The sequence below is a fragment of the Ahaetulla prasina genome, chromosome 8 (genome assembly GCF_028640845.1).
Source record: "Ahaetulla prasina isolate Xishuangbanna chromosome 8, ASM2864084v1, whole genome shotgun sequence".
Classification (NCBI taxonomy): Eukaryota; Metazoa; Chordata; class Lepidosauria; order Squamata; family Colubridae; genus Ahaetulla; species Ahaetulla prasina.
This window is the reverse complement of record NC_080546.1, coordinates 47,124,651-47,142,793: the sequence shown is the minus strand read 5'-3', so window position 1 is coordinate 47,142,793 and position 18,143 is coordinate 47,124,651. Positions and strand designations below refer to the sequence as shown.

Genomic DNA, 18,143 nt, shown 5'->3' with positions numbered 1-18,143 from the left:
CATTTTAGCTCAACATCACTTTTTCATGCAGCTGATGATAAAAATAGGATCGCCAACATCCAATGACAGATTTGACACAAGAAGAAGGTGATTTTGTTGATTAATAATAACGAGCTAGTTTGCATTTAACAGAGTTAGAAGTGACTTTGGAGGTCTTCTAATCCAACCCTGCTCAAGCAGGAGATCCTGTACCATTCTGAATAAATGGCTGTTCAATCTCTTCTTAAAAAGGTCCAGTAATAGAGCACCCCTATCTTCTGGATGCAATTCCACTGATTAATTGTTCTCAGGAATTTTCTCCTTAGTTCTAGGATGGATCTTTTCATGATAAGTTTCCATCTGTTATGTCTTGTTCTGCACTCAGGTGACTTAGAGAATAGGTTGACCCCTCCCCTCTTCTCTGTGACAACCTCTCAAATATTGGAAGACTGCTATCATGGCACCCATAGTCCTTCTTTTTGTTAGACTAGTCATACCCAGGTTCCTGCAAGCATTCATCGAACGTTTTAATCTTCACTCCTTAATTGCTCTTCACTCTTTCTGGAGCCTCAGTGTAGTTTTTTGTATCATAATGACCAAAACTGGATGTGCTGTTCTAAGTGTCATCTTACCAAAGTATAAAGCAGTATTAACACTTATATAATCTTGCTACTCCCTCTATTGAAGCAGTCTACGACTGCATTGGCATTTTGATAGCTGCAGCATACAACAGTTCTCAGTGAAAGAAGGATAAGATACACAGACACACAATTAAACAATAATATAAAGTTCCAGATATAAAATATAGATAAAAAGGGACAGCAAACAAGATGGAAAATCAGGGTTCCATCTGTTATATTTTACCCCAACGTATTCTACTATGTTATACTTTTTACGCTTGAATTTATCTTTCTTTTTATCTATCTATCTATCTCTATCTATCTATCTATCTATCTATCTATCTATCCATCCATCTATCTTCTATCTATCCCATTTAAAAACAAATATTGGAATACATAAATACTTGCCCCATTGCATGATTTTGCTTACAATTGGAAAAGTCAAAAGATAGAATTGGGAAAGCAACAGTTAAAACTGTTTCGTATAAGCATATTTCAAATCCTCAGGCCCTATGGTGAAATTCATCTTCCAGTGTTAAAGCAGATAGGAGGAAAAGGGATTGGCACCATTAGCAATTATTTTTGAGAACTTGGATGACAGGTAAGGTCTCAGAGGACTGCAGCAGGTCAAACTCAATGCCTATTTTTAAGAAGAAAGGGAGGGAATCAAGAATCCAGGGATTTCATTCAAGTAAGTTTAATTTAACACCTGGCAAGTTTTTAGAGTAACTAATAGAGCAGTCAATCAGTAAACAGTATAGCCAAAGGAAAATAAGATAAAGAAAAGAAAGACAATGCAGCTGAGCTTTGTTAAAGAATGGGTATTATGGCTGATCATGAGAACTTTTTTTCCTAGCTTTTTTTTCCTTCAGTTTAAATAGTAAGGATACCAGCATGTACTGCTAGAATTGCATAGCTGTGACAGAAGCCTGAAAAACTGTCTAAAGAATATTGGATAATGTGCCTAGTTCAGGAAATCTAGGGGCACAGGTTCTAGGGAATGTAACAAAGTCAGCTTTTCTTTCTCCATTTTGATTTTAAAATAGTCTTTATTTTTCAGGCATGTCTATTAAAAATAGGTGGGACAGACCAACATTTCCTGAGCTGCTTTATTGCAGGGGTTCTCAGCCCCTGGTCCATGACCCATCACCGAGCCCTGTCCTATTCAGAACTGGGTCATGCACATAGCGGGTGAGTGCATGTCTGCAGCTCCACTTGTGTGAGTGGCGGGTGCTTGCATACACACACAAAGTTCCACTTGCACAAAGCTCCATTCCACTCACTCGAAGCGGGTATGTGCATGCCTGCCCCTCTGCCTCTCCTTGCGCCAGGCTGCCAAAATGGTGACCGCTGTTTTATTGCACAGTTTTGCCAGTTTACTACATTGTCCCTTCGTGTGGGATGAATCTAACATTGCAGCTAATGTTACAGAGTAGAATATTGATGTTCAGATGGCAAAGAGGAGCCACACAAGTCTCTTTCTTAGAAAGACTTCATCTCTTCTTTCATCCATGTTAACATAAACCGATATGCCAAGGTTTAGCATGGGAAATGAAACTTCAGGGAAACTATAGCCAGGGTTGTGAGATATCTCATATGTGTCTGTGTATGCCTATAACAGAAATAAGTATTCAAGTGCAGTGATTTATTTACAACTAATTATTAGATGTATATGACTTTGTAAATTTGTTAACAAGCTGTGTTTGCTACATCCACAGTTCCTTAAATATGTACACTTGCATCTAATTTTTATCCATGTATATATGTATATATACACACTACAGGAGTGGGTTCTAAATTTTTTACTACCGGTTCTGTGGGCATGGCTTATTTTGTGGGCGTGGCTTGATGGTCATGTGACACTAGGTATGGCTTGATGGTCATATGACTGGGTAGGCGTGGCCAACTCAATGTCTCTCATGTCAAGGGGTACCTCGCCTGGCCCCTCCCCTCCCAGCCATTCCTTGTCATACCCAGCCTCAACGTATCTATAGTTCTGCAAAAATGTTGTTCACCTTTTTTCAATTTTATTATCTACATACTATAGAGCAACTTGGCCACTTTAAGACTTACGGACTTCAACTCCCAGAATTCCTCAGCCAGCTTTGCTGTCTTAAAGTCTTAAAGTGGCCAAGGTTAGAGACCTCTGCTATAGATGCACTTTCATGGACCACTGAAAGGAGGAAATGGCTCACATGTTTTGCCCAGGAGTGTGATAGGCAACAGTCTTTTAAGGGGCTGCTAGAAAGAAGCGGGGAGGAAGTATTTTCCAAAGCACCAGAAGGCAAAACAAGAAGCAATGGATAGAAACTCAACAAAGAGAGAAGCAACCTAAAACTAAGGACAAACTTCCTGACAGTGTGAACCTATGTAGGTTTCAGTCATAATTTCACATATAAAATAGCCGTTCATGTAATACAACCTGCATATTGTTCAAAACAATCATTAGTATTATGGCTGATGTTTGACAGCAAGCCTAAAATCCCCATTCCCTCCCCACTCCAGGGGAAGGTTACTTCAAAATCCCCATTTCCTCCCCACCCCACTAATCTGTTCTGAGAAGGAATCAAACTCCCCCTCTTCATTTCCCAAATACAATATCCCAGATAATTAAGGAATAATCAAGCTGCTAGCAAGAAACCTGCCTGGAATTCCACATTCCTGCCAGCTGCATAAAGGAAACTTTGTAAGCAGAAAACAGCTACCAGTGCTTACAGATAATATAAAGTAGAAGCCGGAAGTTCGGCTCCATTTACAAGCAGGCAGAAAACTCATTCAAGACAGGATATTTCACAATGGAAATCGCCCAAACCCTTTTAGAAACACAAAGCCCATGTTGCACAAACCCCAAAACTTCAAAAACTTTGAACCGTATAAGAATTCCTCCTCTTATCCAATTTGTTGTTTAGCTGACCCAGAAAGGAGCTTCTAGCCACTCTGTCATTTTAAAACGACAGCGTTTCCCCCCCCCCCCATTCTTCTTTGCCAAGCGATCTCCTGGCTGACAAGTGAGCTGATCAGTTGGAAGGCTTCTTGGCTTCTCAATTTAAAGGGACGGTGTCTTATTTTTTTTTCTCTTCTTCGACAAGTGAGTCTTAATTTTTTCCTTCTAGCCGATCAGCTGGGAGTCGGGAGGCAGCAATAGATTGGGGGCGGGGCCAGGCAGAATTTTTACTATCGGTTCTCCAAACTACTCAAAATGTTTACTACCGGTTCTTGCGAACTGGGGAGAACCGGTAGCAACCCACTACTGACACACTAGCTGAATATCCGTTCTCCGCTACGAAACTATGTGATCGGGCTTGATAAATTGACACTTTGAAAATTTGAGTTTGAAAATTAATGAGTAGTTACAATCGGCCTCTCCTCTCCCCTTCTCTCCCTAAGGCTGGCCCCACGGAAGCTTCTCCTCTCCCCTTCTCTCCCTCAGGCTGGCCCCACAGAAGCCTCTCATTCTCCCCTTCTCTTCCTCAGGCTGGCTTCACAGAAGCCTCTCCTCTCCCCTTCTCTCCTTCAGCCTTGCCCTACAGAAACATCTCCTATCCTTCTCTCCCTCAGGCTTTCTAGCCCCTTCTCTCCCTCAGGCTTGCCCCACAGAAGCCTGTCCTATGCTATCCCATTCTCTTCAGAGTTATTTTCAAGTTGGGAGGGGAAGTAGAACGTCTAACTAATTAGCATCAAAGCGTGTTATAATAATATTGGAAATTCTAATGCTCTGATGGTCATTTTGAAAAATCCTTTCTTAGTGAGCACCTAAAAGCCAAGAGGAACATACACGGCATTTCAGGTTTGTAGGCTTTATGGTTCCAGAGATTTTATGATTAATGCATGAGTGGTTTCACTTTTATATATATAGATACATACATACACACCCATGTATATGCATATTTGTCTTGTTCTCTTCCTTAATTATTCTTAAAAACTTTCATACCCTCCATTTCCCCAAAGGGGAAATTTTGACAAATTGATTTGTAGGCTTCAGTCCACTATGTACAACACTAACTCTGTGTAGTATATAGGTTATTTTATTATTAGTTATAGGTGATAAAGGTTAATCTTGTTGATCATTTCAATAAGAGGCACATGACATTGTGTAGTGTGATAATTGTGGTAAAGGACCTGCAATCCCCTCTGAAAGATAATAATGCTTGAGCACTGACCTTATCTATACTGCATAAACTAATGTACAAATTAGAATATAATTATCTTTGAAATACGGCATTTTCTCCTGATTTTGCAATGCTGTATTTGGATTAAATATATATTCAAATGTTTTTTTCCACTCATTATTAGGAACTCGGGAGTTTAGCAATGATGGACCTTTGTCACTTTGTCTCAAAGGCCAGAGATCAGTCATTCTATATTATTCTAGTCAGGATAAATGTGAAAGAATCCCATTATGACCTAAAATTATTTAAGTCTACTGGGAGATCTAACTTCTACATTAGTGAAGAGGACCTGTTAAAGTGATTATCCTTGAGAGACAAAAAGTAATCATGATGATCCTGTGGAAACCCTAGTTAATCTGCAAAGGCAAGTGCCTGTCAAATTGATGTCATTGTCCGTAGATGTTTTCTTCCTGAGTATGGAGTACTGGTTTCTTGATTTTCAAAGGGGATTATGCAATGGACTATTTATATCAGCAACCAGAGTAAAACTGGGGGAAAATTTGGTCTAAATTACATTGATATATTTTTCTTCCTGAGAAATAGAATTTTATGGTCCTATACTTTTTAGTCTGTTTGGATTTGGAGGCTGTTTGGAGGCTGTTTGGATTTGGAGGCTTTTGCTGATGATAGTTTTTGCACTATCACTAAATTTTGATAAATTAGTATATTGCCCTCTTCTGCTAAGCTTTGGGAATTGAAGATCCTCAATAGATGGTGGAGATTTGTTCTTGGATTTTATATATTGATTTTATGTTGAAATGTTCTTTTAGAACTTCAGAATTATCTGATGATTAGGTGGACCATTAATTCATTTTATACACACAGACAGATACACACAGACACACACACACACAGAGAGAGAGAGAGAGAGAGAGAGAGATGTATCATACTGTATTTATTTGATTTTATATTTACAGCATCTACGTTTTTGTGTTTATACTAGCAATGCTACTAGAATTTTTTGAGTATCTACTTAAATTTCTTAACTGTAACCAATTTCACTGAAGGGCAGTCTTCTAGATGCTCCGGCGCTAGGAGGATGACTCTAGCATCTATTAAAGACTGTAAGACAAAATCTAATTGTAATGAATGGGAGTCAAAACAAGCTCAAGAATGCATTTAGAAAATGCAGCCTATACTTCACAGATTCATAGAATATAGTAAGGTGTTTGCTGTGATTTCACAATGCAATCTCAAGAGGATGTGTGTACTTGGCAGGGATGCTGCTGCATTCAGCACTTCTTGTAAATGTACAAGTGATACCATTCCTTTATTGTTCAGAATTCTTTCTGGGATTGTCTGTTCCTTACTCAAGCATTTGCAGTTGCCATATTCTAAATCTTGTTGAGTATGTAACTAAATCATAAATACTGTAACAAGAATTCAGTCATTCAAGGACAGATTTGATGTGGAAATAACAGCGTTATTTAATATCTTGCAGATGGTGCCGGGACTTTGAGATTCCCTTTTTTTTTTTCATTCTTACTATTGGTTATTCTTATCTAGTACATTGCAGCTTGAGACTGATTATAACTTTTTTTAAAAAAAAGTTAAAATTGGCCAGCAGAGATACAGAGTGACCTTTCATTTCTTGATGTTCTTGATGTTATTGTTTTGGGGCACTCCTTAACATTTCCATTACTATTGGCTCTATGGAAAATTGCCATATATTGATTTCTTTAAAACTGTTTACTATATTTTAGGATCTCTGTGTGTGTATGCACATGTCTTTCTTATCACATATAGAAGATCTAAACAGAGAATCAGAATATAAAGAATATACTTTAACATCAGTTAAACATTAATGAGTACAGTAATTCTGGTTTAACCAAGATATGTTGCATGAATCGTCTGGATAATGAAATTGTTGAATTGCAAGCATTCATTTGTTCATTCATTCATTTCATTCATTTAATTTATATTCATCTAAAACAAGTGAGGTGGTGAACAATCATAAAATCAATTAAAATTAAATATAAACAATATACTGTATATATTGCTGAGGGGAAAAAAGCAACAATCATAGATGTTAACATAACCAGGAAACTGAGCTTTGGGCCCCCAAGCCTGGGTCCATAACCAACTCTTCAAGACCTTATAAAAGATCAACAGGGTCATTGTCATCATAACCTTTGGAGGCCAGGGCTAGAGAAGAGAAGGTGTCCTCCTAGTCCCACCAGACAGCATACCTTCACTGATGGGATCCTTAGCACATCCAACCTGTCAGACTGAATTGGACTTGTAGAAACAACTGGGAGGAGAAGTTGGTCCCAAGTCATTAAGGGTTTTAAAGGTGACCAGTACCTTGAATTGTACCTGAAAATGTACTGATAACCCACTGTATCCCAAGAAATAGTGGTGTTATATATGCTGAATATCCAACATAATTTATTACCCAGGTGGCTGCATTCTGTACCAGATGAAGCTTTTGAATGCTCCTCACAGGCAACCCCATGTGGAGCACATTACAGTAACCCAGACAGAAGGTCACAAAATCATGAGTGATTTAGAAGTATGTCCTTCTAGCATCACCTGAGACTTCTGGTGCCTGACTATCAGAGATGTACAATATTTGCATGGCAAAAAAACCCCACACATTTTTCTTTTTAAAAAAATCTATAACCAGATCCAAACTGGATGCAGCAATGATAGAAAGACATTATGACAGCAACGTAGGTATAACATCAGAATAGCCTACTTCAGAAAGTTATAAGGTTTTTTTAAGAAGAGATTCTACATCCACCTTTTTTGGCCACTTGGTTCTAAGCTATTTTTAAATTTGTTGTACTTCCTGGATACTTCTTTGCTATTTACTTCTTTGATTGTTATGTTGTGATTTATCCAATATGCAAGCTTGAACAGTTCATTGATTTACGATGCTTTACCTATTCAATAAATAAATAAACGTATGGTTTAATTGATTTTCCTACATATTACTGGCAACTGGACTACATGGTCCTTTTGGTTGTTTCCAACTTTAGAGCTGTATGCTTTTGTGCTGTGCCAGCAGGCAGAAATGGGTTTAAAGTACAGTTTTTGTTTGTTTAAAAAAGTGTGAAGATGCCATTTTTGTTTTCTGGGTTTGCTTTTCATTTTTGTTTGCAAGCTATGCCTAAACTGATCCACCTTTTATCTTATCTTTTGACACATAACTGAAAAGTGTAGCTAGATTAAGGAGAAAAAGTCACAAAAATTTGACACTAAATGTTGCCTGTAGATATATGTTACCCACCGAAACTATATATGAGTGTTCTATTACAAAAGAACATCGAGTTCACCTATAACTTAAGCAAAGACTTGTCCATTTCTATCCACTAATTAAATAACTTACAACTCTACTCATACATATTCAGTTTATACAGTGTCTCTTTCACTATTACATTATCTTTCCATTGAGGAAAAAATTGCACTAATTCTCTGATGGCATGTAAAATTAGAAATTTCATCAGTGTTAACTTGAAAAATACCTGTGTGTGTGTCTGTGTGTGTGTGCACACACACACTGTGATGGGTTATTAGTTTATTAAAATAGATGTGTAGTTTCTGCTGCAAAGAAACACAAGTTCTACTACAGGGGTAGGAAGCCTATTGAATTCCAGATGTTGCTGACCTATAACATCCAGCAGCCTTAGGAAATATGGCCAATAGGTAAGAATGCTGGGATTTGTAGTTCAGCAACATCTGGAGTAGCACATGTTGCCTACAGCTATTCTTTTAAGCTCAGTTGGGCTTTTTCTTCCAGGAAATACACATGAATACAAATTAATTTTCATACTTACAGGAAGATGCTAGTCTCAGGCATTTCCTTAAATCTATTGCTTTTAGAGCAGATGGCATTTACTTGCTTGATCTACTTTCTATGCTTTAATTATATAATATAATTATATAATCATATACATATATATTCTAGTAATTCTACAAACAGTAGGTGCACAATAATTTTTCTACACATTATTGCAAATCTTAAAGGACTGAAAGTTTAATGATGAATGGGGAATTAATCATCTACTTCTATAAAAATGTCAGCTGTATTCACTTGTTTTTGCATCCATGAATAATCCAAAAAACGTTTTGCTGTTTAAAGAGTATTCAGTTTTGAATTTCTTCTGTTCTAAAACTTTAGATGTATTTTACAGAACCTACTGAAAAATTAAGAGAATTTTGTTTTTGTGCTGAAATGAAAGGAAAATAGTGTTCATCCATGCACTGTGTTTCAAAGTACTTAAATACGAATCAAATGAAATTCAATACATATGCTTAAAAAATACTAACCTATTCATATCCTAAGAATTACAACAATCCAAATAGAAAAAGATTAATCTGAGATTAAATAAAATTGCTTCATCCCTTTGCTGCTGAAATGCTATCTTAATCTAATAGAGCCATATGACCTACTTTAAGTATGGTACACAATTCTGGTCTGGTTTTCTTACAAACTCCATTAGACAAATTTGGATAAAGAAAAATTGATTACTAAATTATATTATTCCAATATATAGATACCTTATTTAAAAAGAAAAAAAGCATGCTTAATTCATAGAAAGCTCTTACTTTTTTAATCTGAGTTGCTGTTTCTATTTTCCAATACTCCTCTTTACAACTCAACTTTTCATACAGTTCTCCTAAATATCTGTGACAATTCTTTATATTTTATTTCTTATCTTCAGTTTGAAGATAGCATTTCTTTGAATACTTGATTATCATAGGGGAAGGATCTATTAATTAAATCATAATTAGATGATTGTGCCTGATAATTCATTTTGCTTTACTCATGCTTATTATGAAGCTTCAGGAACATTTTTAAAAATCTGAATGCATGCCACCATTTGTGATATAGAGTTGAGTGAAATTCTTCATTTTATTTTATCTCATTGTCATTTTTTTTTCAGCCTGAGGCTACCTCAGGTCTAAAAAATATGAAAATACCTCTTTATAACATTTCTTCAACACATATAATTTCCTAATATTTCTTAATTTAATTTTGTAAGTACATTTCTCTAATTAATTCACTGTGGTGCTCTATTGTATGCCATTTATAGATTCATACATACATATATATGAACACACATAATACATTTGTCCATTCATACAAATATACTGCCTATAAATAAATTTTAGGATAAATCATTAATAATGACATGAACTTAAGCTAGTGAAATAAATTTCCTTCATATACTTCTGCATTTTCAACATGTATATATTCAACTGAGTAAAGACTCAATAAGATTTATCACTCTCTCCCATTTGTACTTCTCCCTTTGGTGAGATGTCACCATGGCCTGATGGCCTCTACGATCTGCTACACGGTTTGCATTTGGGTGCTACAAATCTGTCATTAATATCTATTAACTGTTGGCTTAGCAACCATGTTCTAACCTTCTATTCCACATTAGCCACTAGTCATATGGATTAGAGCAGTGGAAATGACTGAATCACAGCTTCACCCATGCAGTGTATTGACTTTTACAATAGAAACTGCATGTTAAAAAACTCCAAATAGGAATGGCAATCCTTGGTTAAAGACTTAATCCATTGCACTGAAACCATATCAGTAAAGAAGTATGTAAATCATCCACTGCTAAATATCTAAGACTACATTATTTGAATCTAAGGTAGCATCTCTTAACACTTTCAGGCAAAAGCCCTTTCCACCCCTACAGTATCAGATATTTTTATATTCAATGTTTTATGCTTTCAAACTATTGTTTTTCTGCTCCAGTAAGTCTTTTACATTGTTTCCATTCTTTGTTAATTGTTTTACTAAAACAAGGCCAGGATGCTGTCGTATTCAGAAATGAACACTTAACAGTAGATTAAATTCCAGTAGCAGCTCTTTGACATTAAAGAAGCAGTTGTTTACACTGAGAAGGCAAATTGGTATACGCTTATAGTATGAATGTGCATGTATGAAAATTGACTAAAGCCCCATCTGAGATAAATTCACAGGGCAATATCTCCTCTGCCCCCCCCCCAAACTTCAAAGCAAAGACTGTCTTGTGTGAAGCATCTTATTAAATTGAAGCATTTTGTCACTGAAGTTTCAAATGCCATTTTGAACCACATCACATACACCTTGTATAGTTATAATCTATAATGCTGGTTGGGTCCATGTTGGTCCCTTATATTATCTGAAAATTTTATTACCTTATCTATCAATAACAGTGTTCAAATATAGCTGAAAAGCTTGATTCTTGTCTGTTTGGAAAGGCAATATAATGGTCTTTGTAGAGTACTAAACTCTTAAGTCCCAGTATAGAAACCCAGTTTGAGATTTTTTCTACCTTACTGAATATCTGTTTATTCTCCTTGACTTCACATCATCATCAAAAGGTAACAAATGGCATATAAGTGAGAATGGAGAGCTATAACATTAAATGCATTTTCACAGTTCAATTACCTTTTATTGAAACACTGTCAAGGTGCAATAGGAAATTCAAAATATTTACGTAGGGTATTAAATGAAAATATGTTGCCTTCTTCTCATTAGCTCTTTGGCAACATCAATAAAAATAAATAATTTAATTGAAATTATTTTAGAGGGACCCAGGGAACATTGACTGATTTTATATGCAAATTATAGCTGCAATGGATTGCATCTACAAAAGGGGAGGTGAAGTGATGGACTATGTAAAACTGCAGTTTCCTGGGAAGGAGGGAGCCGATTGTAAGAAGGGTGATGAGATAAGAGACAACACAGCCTAGAACTGGGTCATAGAAAGAGGAAGACATTTAGGATGGCTATTCCTACTCCCAGGGTGCCCCATTGGAGTGAAAGTACCATAGATTGAATCTGGCAAGATTCTGTCTATTGGTGTGAGCAAATAAAGAACTGAACTTTAACTTTAATCTGTCACTCTTGGGCTGAATCTGGCAACATCCTATCATCATTCATAGACTTCCACTTTAAAATAGAGAAAGGTTATGGATTTAATATATACAGCAGAATAGTATCAAGAGCTATAAAATAAATTATTCTAAAAACCCTTATCTGTTGCTTTGTTTCTAGCCTTGCTTTGCAAGCAGTAGATCTAAATGGAGAGAGAGAGAGCTATGAAATCAATCCAAAAGGAAGCTTGTAACACCATAAAACACTTACAAAACAATTACCGGTACTATCAGAATTAATGGATTTACTGAGAGTTGATGAACAGTCAGTATCTCATAATGTAAATAAATGTTCAGTGGAAGCTTTCAAAGAAAAAATTCAACAGTGAAAAAAGTAAGGATCTACATTTAGGCAAAAAAACACAAAATGCACAGGTACCGGATATGTGGTACCTTGCTCAATAGTAGTAACTGTGAGAGGGATCTTGGAGTCCATGTGGACAACCATTTAGATATGAGCCAGTGTGCAGCAGCTGCCGAAAAAGCCAACACAGTTCTGGGCTGCATAAACAGAGGGATAGAATCAAGATCACGTGAAGTGTTTAATACCACTTTATAATGCCTTGGTAAGGCTACACTTGGAATATTGCATTCAGTTTTGGTTGCCACGATGTAAAAAAGATGTTGAGACTCTAGAAAGAGTGCAAAGAAGAGCAATAAAGATAATTAGGGGACTGGAGGCTAAAACATATGAAGAATGGTTGCAGGAACTGGGTATGTCTAGTTTAATGAAAAGAAGGACTAGGGGAGACATGATAGCAGTGTTCCAATATCTCAGGGGTTGCCACAAAGAATAGAGAGAGTCAACCTATTCTCCAAAGCACCTGAGGGTAGAACAAGAAGCAATGGGTGGAAACTAATCAAGGAGAGAAGCAACTTAGAACTAAGAAGAAATTTCCTGACAGTTAGAACAATTAATAAGTGGAACAACTTGCCTGCAGAAGTTGTGAATGCTCCAACACTGGAAATTTTTAAGAAAATGTTGGATAGCCATTTGTCTGAAATGGTGTAGGGTTTCCTGCCTGGGCAGGGGGTTGGACTAGAAGACCTCCAAAGGTCCCTTCCAACTCTGTTATTATGTTATGTTATGAATAATAGCAATAATAATTATATTTGTGTTTAATTTTCCCAAACTACTCCAAAAGGTAGTTGAGGTTCTGTGATCAAAGCCTGGCTCTTTGTATGTGTCAATATGTGTGTATCAATATTACACGTATGCAGGGAAAGGGTTTATTCATGTTGCCATGCCCATTATCTTGACTTTTTCACATACACATCCCACAGACACTAATGTTCTGGTTTTATAATTCCATAATGTAAATGGAGTCAGATATTAATTCCAACAATAAAAATTGCCAACTGTTTCAGATCAGTCTGCTGTTTCATAGAACTCAAACAGATCAGCAAAAGTGTACTACTTCTTCTTGCCCCTCATTTTAGCATTGTCAGTTCCTAAATCTTCTTTGGGAGGAATTATTTTCACAAAGTATCCTCAAAGTTCAGAACTTTTGTAAAATTGGGGAAGTCCTTACCAAGTCTTTTTTTCCTCTTCAATTTTTAAAGAAAAGGGAAAAGAGATCTTAGAGAGAGGCAAGTAAATTGTGGGCCTCACATCTAGGAGACTAGATTCAAGTCTATCCATCCATGGTCATAATTTATTGAGTGACTTGGTATATCAAGTTTGTTTAGGTATAAGAATAAAATCAATCTTCACTTTGAACTCAGTGATGAAAGGTAGGTGGAAAAGGAGGAGTAGGAAGCAATTAAAAGTAATAATTATTGATCCTGCTCTCTACACAAACCTCCTAGCTGGATCTTGCATGACCTGGTGTTTTTCTTGCTGCAGGAGAAATATGGAGTTCCAGATCATTCCAAACTCCCTGAAATGAACAAAGATAAGAAGAACATTTTCTAAATTATTTTCAGTAATAGATTATCTGCTAAGCATTCACAAAAATATAAACTCAATGATTTTTCACACTCTAGTGTTACTGAACACTAGACATGTATCTTTACATGATTACACTTTAAAATAAAGAGGTAAAACTTTCCTCAGTCCTACAGATTGTTTCCTGACTATCTGCATTGAAAAAATGATTTCCTTTTCATTCCTGTACAACTGGAGGGTGAGAAAGAAGCATTGTGAAGAAAGGAATCTAGCCAACATTTGACAGGCTTGGGGAGAATCTCGTAGGTTGAATTGGTTCCATAGAATCAAGGTTCCCAGTCTCTGTTTTAGAAAATAGACTACAATTTTAGAAAAGGCTGGCCTGTGTGAACGTGTACTGGCACCGAGACAAGTCAACATGCCTCAAACTTGGAATTACTTGACAGTTCTCAGTTCACTAATTCTACAGAGAATTTTGTTGATTTTTAAATAGAAATTGCTGTTTCTTGATTAGTGTGCTCTCACTTCCCCTTTCGTAACAACCTCTTTCAGTTTTGCATCTTCGTTTTTTGATTTAAAGTTCCTATTACTTCTCTTTTATGTTCATTCTTTTAAATTGTGTCAAATTAAATCTATTTCTCACTTCAGATAACAATGTCTAAGGAGATAATCTAAACATGTAAAAATCACATGCCATCCTTTTTCTTGTCTTGTCTTTTCTTTTCTTTTTTTTTGAGATAGTATCTGGTGCAATGTTACTGTTGATTTGTTTTGCTAACTTGTAAATCATTTGAAGCAATGAAGTTTGAAAGTTCTTTTTTGATTGATCTGTCACTTCATTTTCTTCCTTAGGTATGTATTTATTAAAAATGCCTTGGCATTTTTTTTCCCCTTCTGATTATTGAATGCATGGATATACATGTTTACATTCACAGGTTTCTTTTTTTGTTTGAATTTTATCCCACCTTTATTTTATAGGTAATTTAAGGGGAGGAGCATATTTATTACTCCTTCTCCTCCTCTTTTTCTCCACAACAATCCCAGAGAAAGTCACTGGCCCAAAGTCACCCAGCCAACTTTCATGCCTAAAGTGGGGCTAGAAGTCACCAATTCCTGGCTTCTAGAACAGCACTTTAATCACTACATCAAACTGGTTGTAGGACATACGCTATCTCTTCTTTGTTTGCAAATGAACTTCTTTTTCCAGGACTCCAGTTCTAACTGCAGTTGTGAAGTGAAATGTTATCTAATAAGAGACGGAAATGAGAGGACTATGTGTAGTCCATTCTCCAACCAGGAAAAATAATCTCTATATTCCTATTTCTGAATGCCATAGACAAAGTACTATCCCAGTTATTATAGCAAATGAAATATAATATGGTTATGTTAAAGAGGCAAAAGTGTTTTTCGCCTTATCAAGATAAAATTAATGCAGGATCCTCTTTGGAACCATTAGATGAAGTCCCATTTAGCACCGGCACACACATACTTATAGACAGAAATTAATATCTCTTAATTCACTGAATGGGATTCTTATCCCAAATAAATTGGATTATTTTTCTGGATTAGAAAGAAATTCTGTGAGGAGTTGATTCAAAGTATTTTCTGTTTGAAATTAAGCTCCTATGTCTTGAATAGCAATTGCTGTCAGTCATGAACAATGAGACCCTCATGTAAAGGTTCCAATCTAGCGGTTTATTGCTCAAGCCTATACATAGGAAGCTTCACTAATTAACAATTTACATCTGCGTTTTGTGCACCTTTGGCATTGAGTCATGCCGGCCACATGACCACGGAGACGTCTTCGGACAGCACCGGCTCTTCGGCTTTGAAACGGAGATGAGCACCGCCCCCTAGAGTCAGCAACGACTAGCACGTATGTGCGAGAGGAACCTTTACCTTTACCTAAAACTAGGTAAAGTTCAATGGCATTCATGAGGGTTGGAATTCATCATTTGTACCACAGAAAGAATTTAAATTAATTCCCCACTTGATTCTCTTCCCTCAGCAGTCTCTCCCTGACATCTACATGGATTCTATAGGTCTGGCTTTTCTTCAGTGGATGCAGGGATACACAATTTTGCTTGTTCCCTAAAAGTAATCAATATAAATAGTTATTTTTAAGTGAGGGGCATCAGAAATCATAGTCTCCAACAGACAACGTGGAGAGAAGAGCACTTCTCTAGTAACATTCTTCTTTGTGTTACTATGTATTGCATTATCCTTGATGATATTCTCTTAGGGGAGAAAAAACCTTAACACTTTTTTTTCCATTCAATTGCGACTGATTCTCAGAGAATGCCTGGACAATTCCCTGCAGCTTTTTTAGCAAGGTTTTTCACAAGTAGATTGCCATTGTTTCATTTGTAGGGCTGAAAGTGAGCGGCCAAGGTCACCCAGCTAGCTTTGTGCCAATATAACATTTACTTGTTTCAGTTTATTTTTGTGCAAATAAGTTGTGCAAGTAAAACATATACTTGTTCCAATTTATTAAAGCTTTAACCTTTGTACAAAGAAATGCAACACAAGTGTCTGCAATAAATCAAATGACTAGAACCCTTATCCTTAGATTTCCTCAACTACATGAACTCACCTGGCAAATGTGGTCTTAGATGGATTTTATCAGCCATGTAGGATTTGGTAGCCTAATTTCCAAAACTGGAAATTTTTCCAATTTAAAAGCTCATAGGAGGAAATCAGGTGGTGTACTTTACTTCTTTAAAAGTTGATGAAAAAATATCTGCTATCATTCCTCAACTTTTAAAAGCCCAACAGATATCCATATTTCCCCTGCCCCTTCCGCAATGAAACCCACTTTCTAAACCGGTTGAGTGATTTTTTTAATCCACTGGCTGTTTCAAATAGAATACTATGCCTCTCTGCCCTTTTGATATGGATGTTTTCAGAAAAAGGACAAACATTAACCATATTTTATTCCTGGTAGGATTATTGTTGAATGATTGTAATCTTTAGTCCATAAATATTTTTTTAAAATCCAAAATTTTTGGAATAATTATCTTACAAATTTTTGTTCTTCTATGGCCCTGAATATTATTTATAATTTACTTCTATCGTTTTATTTATATTTATAATTTTAAAACTTTAAAATAACATCTTAGCAAATAGAAGGGCAATATTTCCACCCTTCCTTTATTTCCATTTAATAATGGATACTTCATTTTGGAAAAAAAGGAACATTTGTGTAATGTCCTTTCATAGAAATTATTTCCAAAATATTAAATCAATTAAAGGGTAAATTTTAAAAAGAGTCATATAAATTGTAAAAAAAAATGGTTTAACAGCATGAAATGGAGAGAAATCGCTGTTTGTTCGTACTCAATATGTATAGTAAAAAAAAATATATTGTTGGCAATTTATCCAGATCATTGCCCTGCCCGCTAAAATGTCCAGTGATAGACCACCCTCACTATTCAATGAGCAATTTATTAAGAGTAAACAATTTGATGTTTATTGTAACTAGTATTTAACTTACAACAAACTAATATGCATTATTGAAACATAAATGTTTATTTGGACTATTATACTAATTTTGTTCAGTATTTCTGTAGATTGAAAGGAGAAATGTGTGTGTGTGTGTGTGTAGCAATTTAACAAAAAATAATAGTTAATAAGAACAGTATAGTTGATAATTTAATAATATGAGTAAAATATTATTACAGTTCTTAAGATTAACAGAAAAATCTTTATACTATACTAATGTTTTGCAAGATGTTTATTATACATATTTTTGTGGTGCAATAATCCTGTGTTACACTTTGAGGATGAAGCATCATGTAAAAATAATTTTTGGTGTTTGAAGTAGATGTAAAAACTGTAATAAATAAATTGGTATGACATAGCTAAGTCACATACATTGAACAATGAATTCGGTTATCCCTGGAAGATCAAATACAAGATCATTCTCAGCATGCACAGTCTGTAAAAGATATTCATATAGAGAATTAATAGAAGTCATCCCCCTGCCCCCAAATCTTAATCTAAAAGGAATATTGGGAAAAATTATGGGAATGTGCTAAAGATCTGTTTTCTCTCTTTTAGGCGCTGAAAGTGTAGAAGCCCAGTGTAAAAGATTTGAAGTTAGCTCAAGTGAAGATGGTAGAGTGCTTTTCTCTGCTGATGAAGAAGAAATTGTCATTGGAGCAGACAGACTGAAGGTCACGGGTAGGTAGTAAGAGGGGGTTTCTAACCCTGAATGCATTTCACTTGCGGTGGTGAAAAATTGGGAAGATGAATTTATAATGTGGCATGTGTATGTGTGTGTGTGTACACATACATTTTATATGTACATATGTATATCCACAAACATATATTTGTGTATGTGTATGCATATATACCAGTGTGTGTGTGTGTGTGTGTGTGTGTGTGTGTGTGTGTGTGTGTGTGTGTATAGGTTTTCACGGGTATAGGTATGTAGGTCTTGGCATATTCGGGTCTTTTCCCATGTAAAGTTGAGAGTATCTTGGCAATGTTTCCACGAGGTCTCACTGATCATCTTCAGGCTGGTGCTTTTGGCTTCGTGCTTGTGCGCACAAGCATGAAGCCGAAAGCATCAGCCTGAAGATGATGAGTGAGACCTCGTCG

At 36.0% G+C, this 18,143-nt stretch overlaps 1 protein-coding gene across 3 annotated transcripts in view; it reads left to right on the top strand.

Annotated features, from left to right (window-relative positions):
* SGCZ (sarcoglycan zeta) overlaps window positions 1-18,143 on the top strand; it is a 248,105-nt gene that overhangs the window by 173,437 nt on the left and 56,525 nt on the right. For 2 of the 3 annotated variants that reach the window (XM_058193461.1, XM_058193460.1), the window contains one exon: window positions 17,601-17,723. The exons of the other annotated variant lie outside the window; for it this stretch is intronic. In XM_058193461.1, the coding sequence (XP_058049444.1) occupies window positions 17,601-17,723 (123 nt within the window). The remainder of the gene's footprint in view (window positions 1-17,600; window positions 17,724-18,143) is intronic. 3 annotated transcript variants of the gene reach the window in all.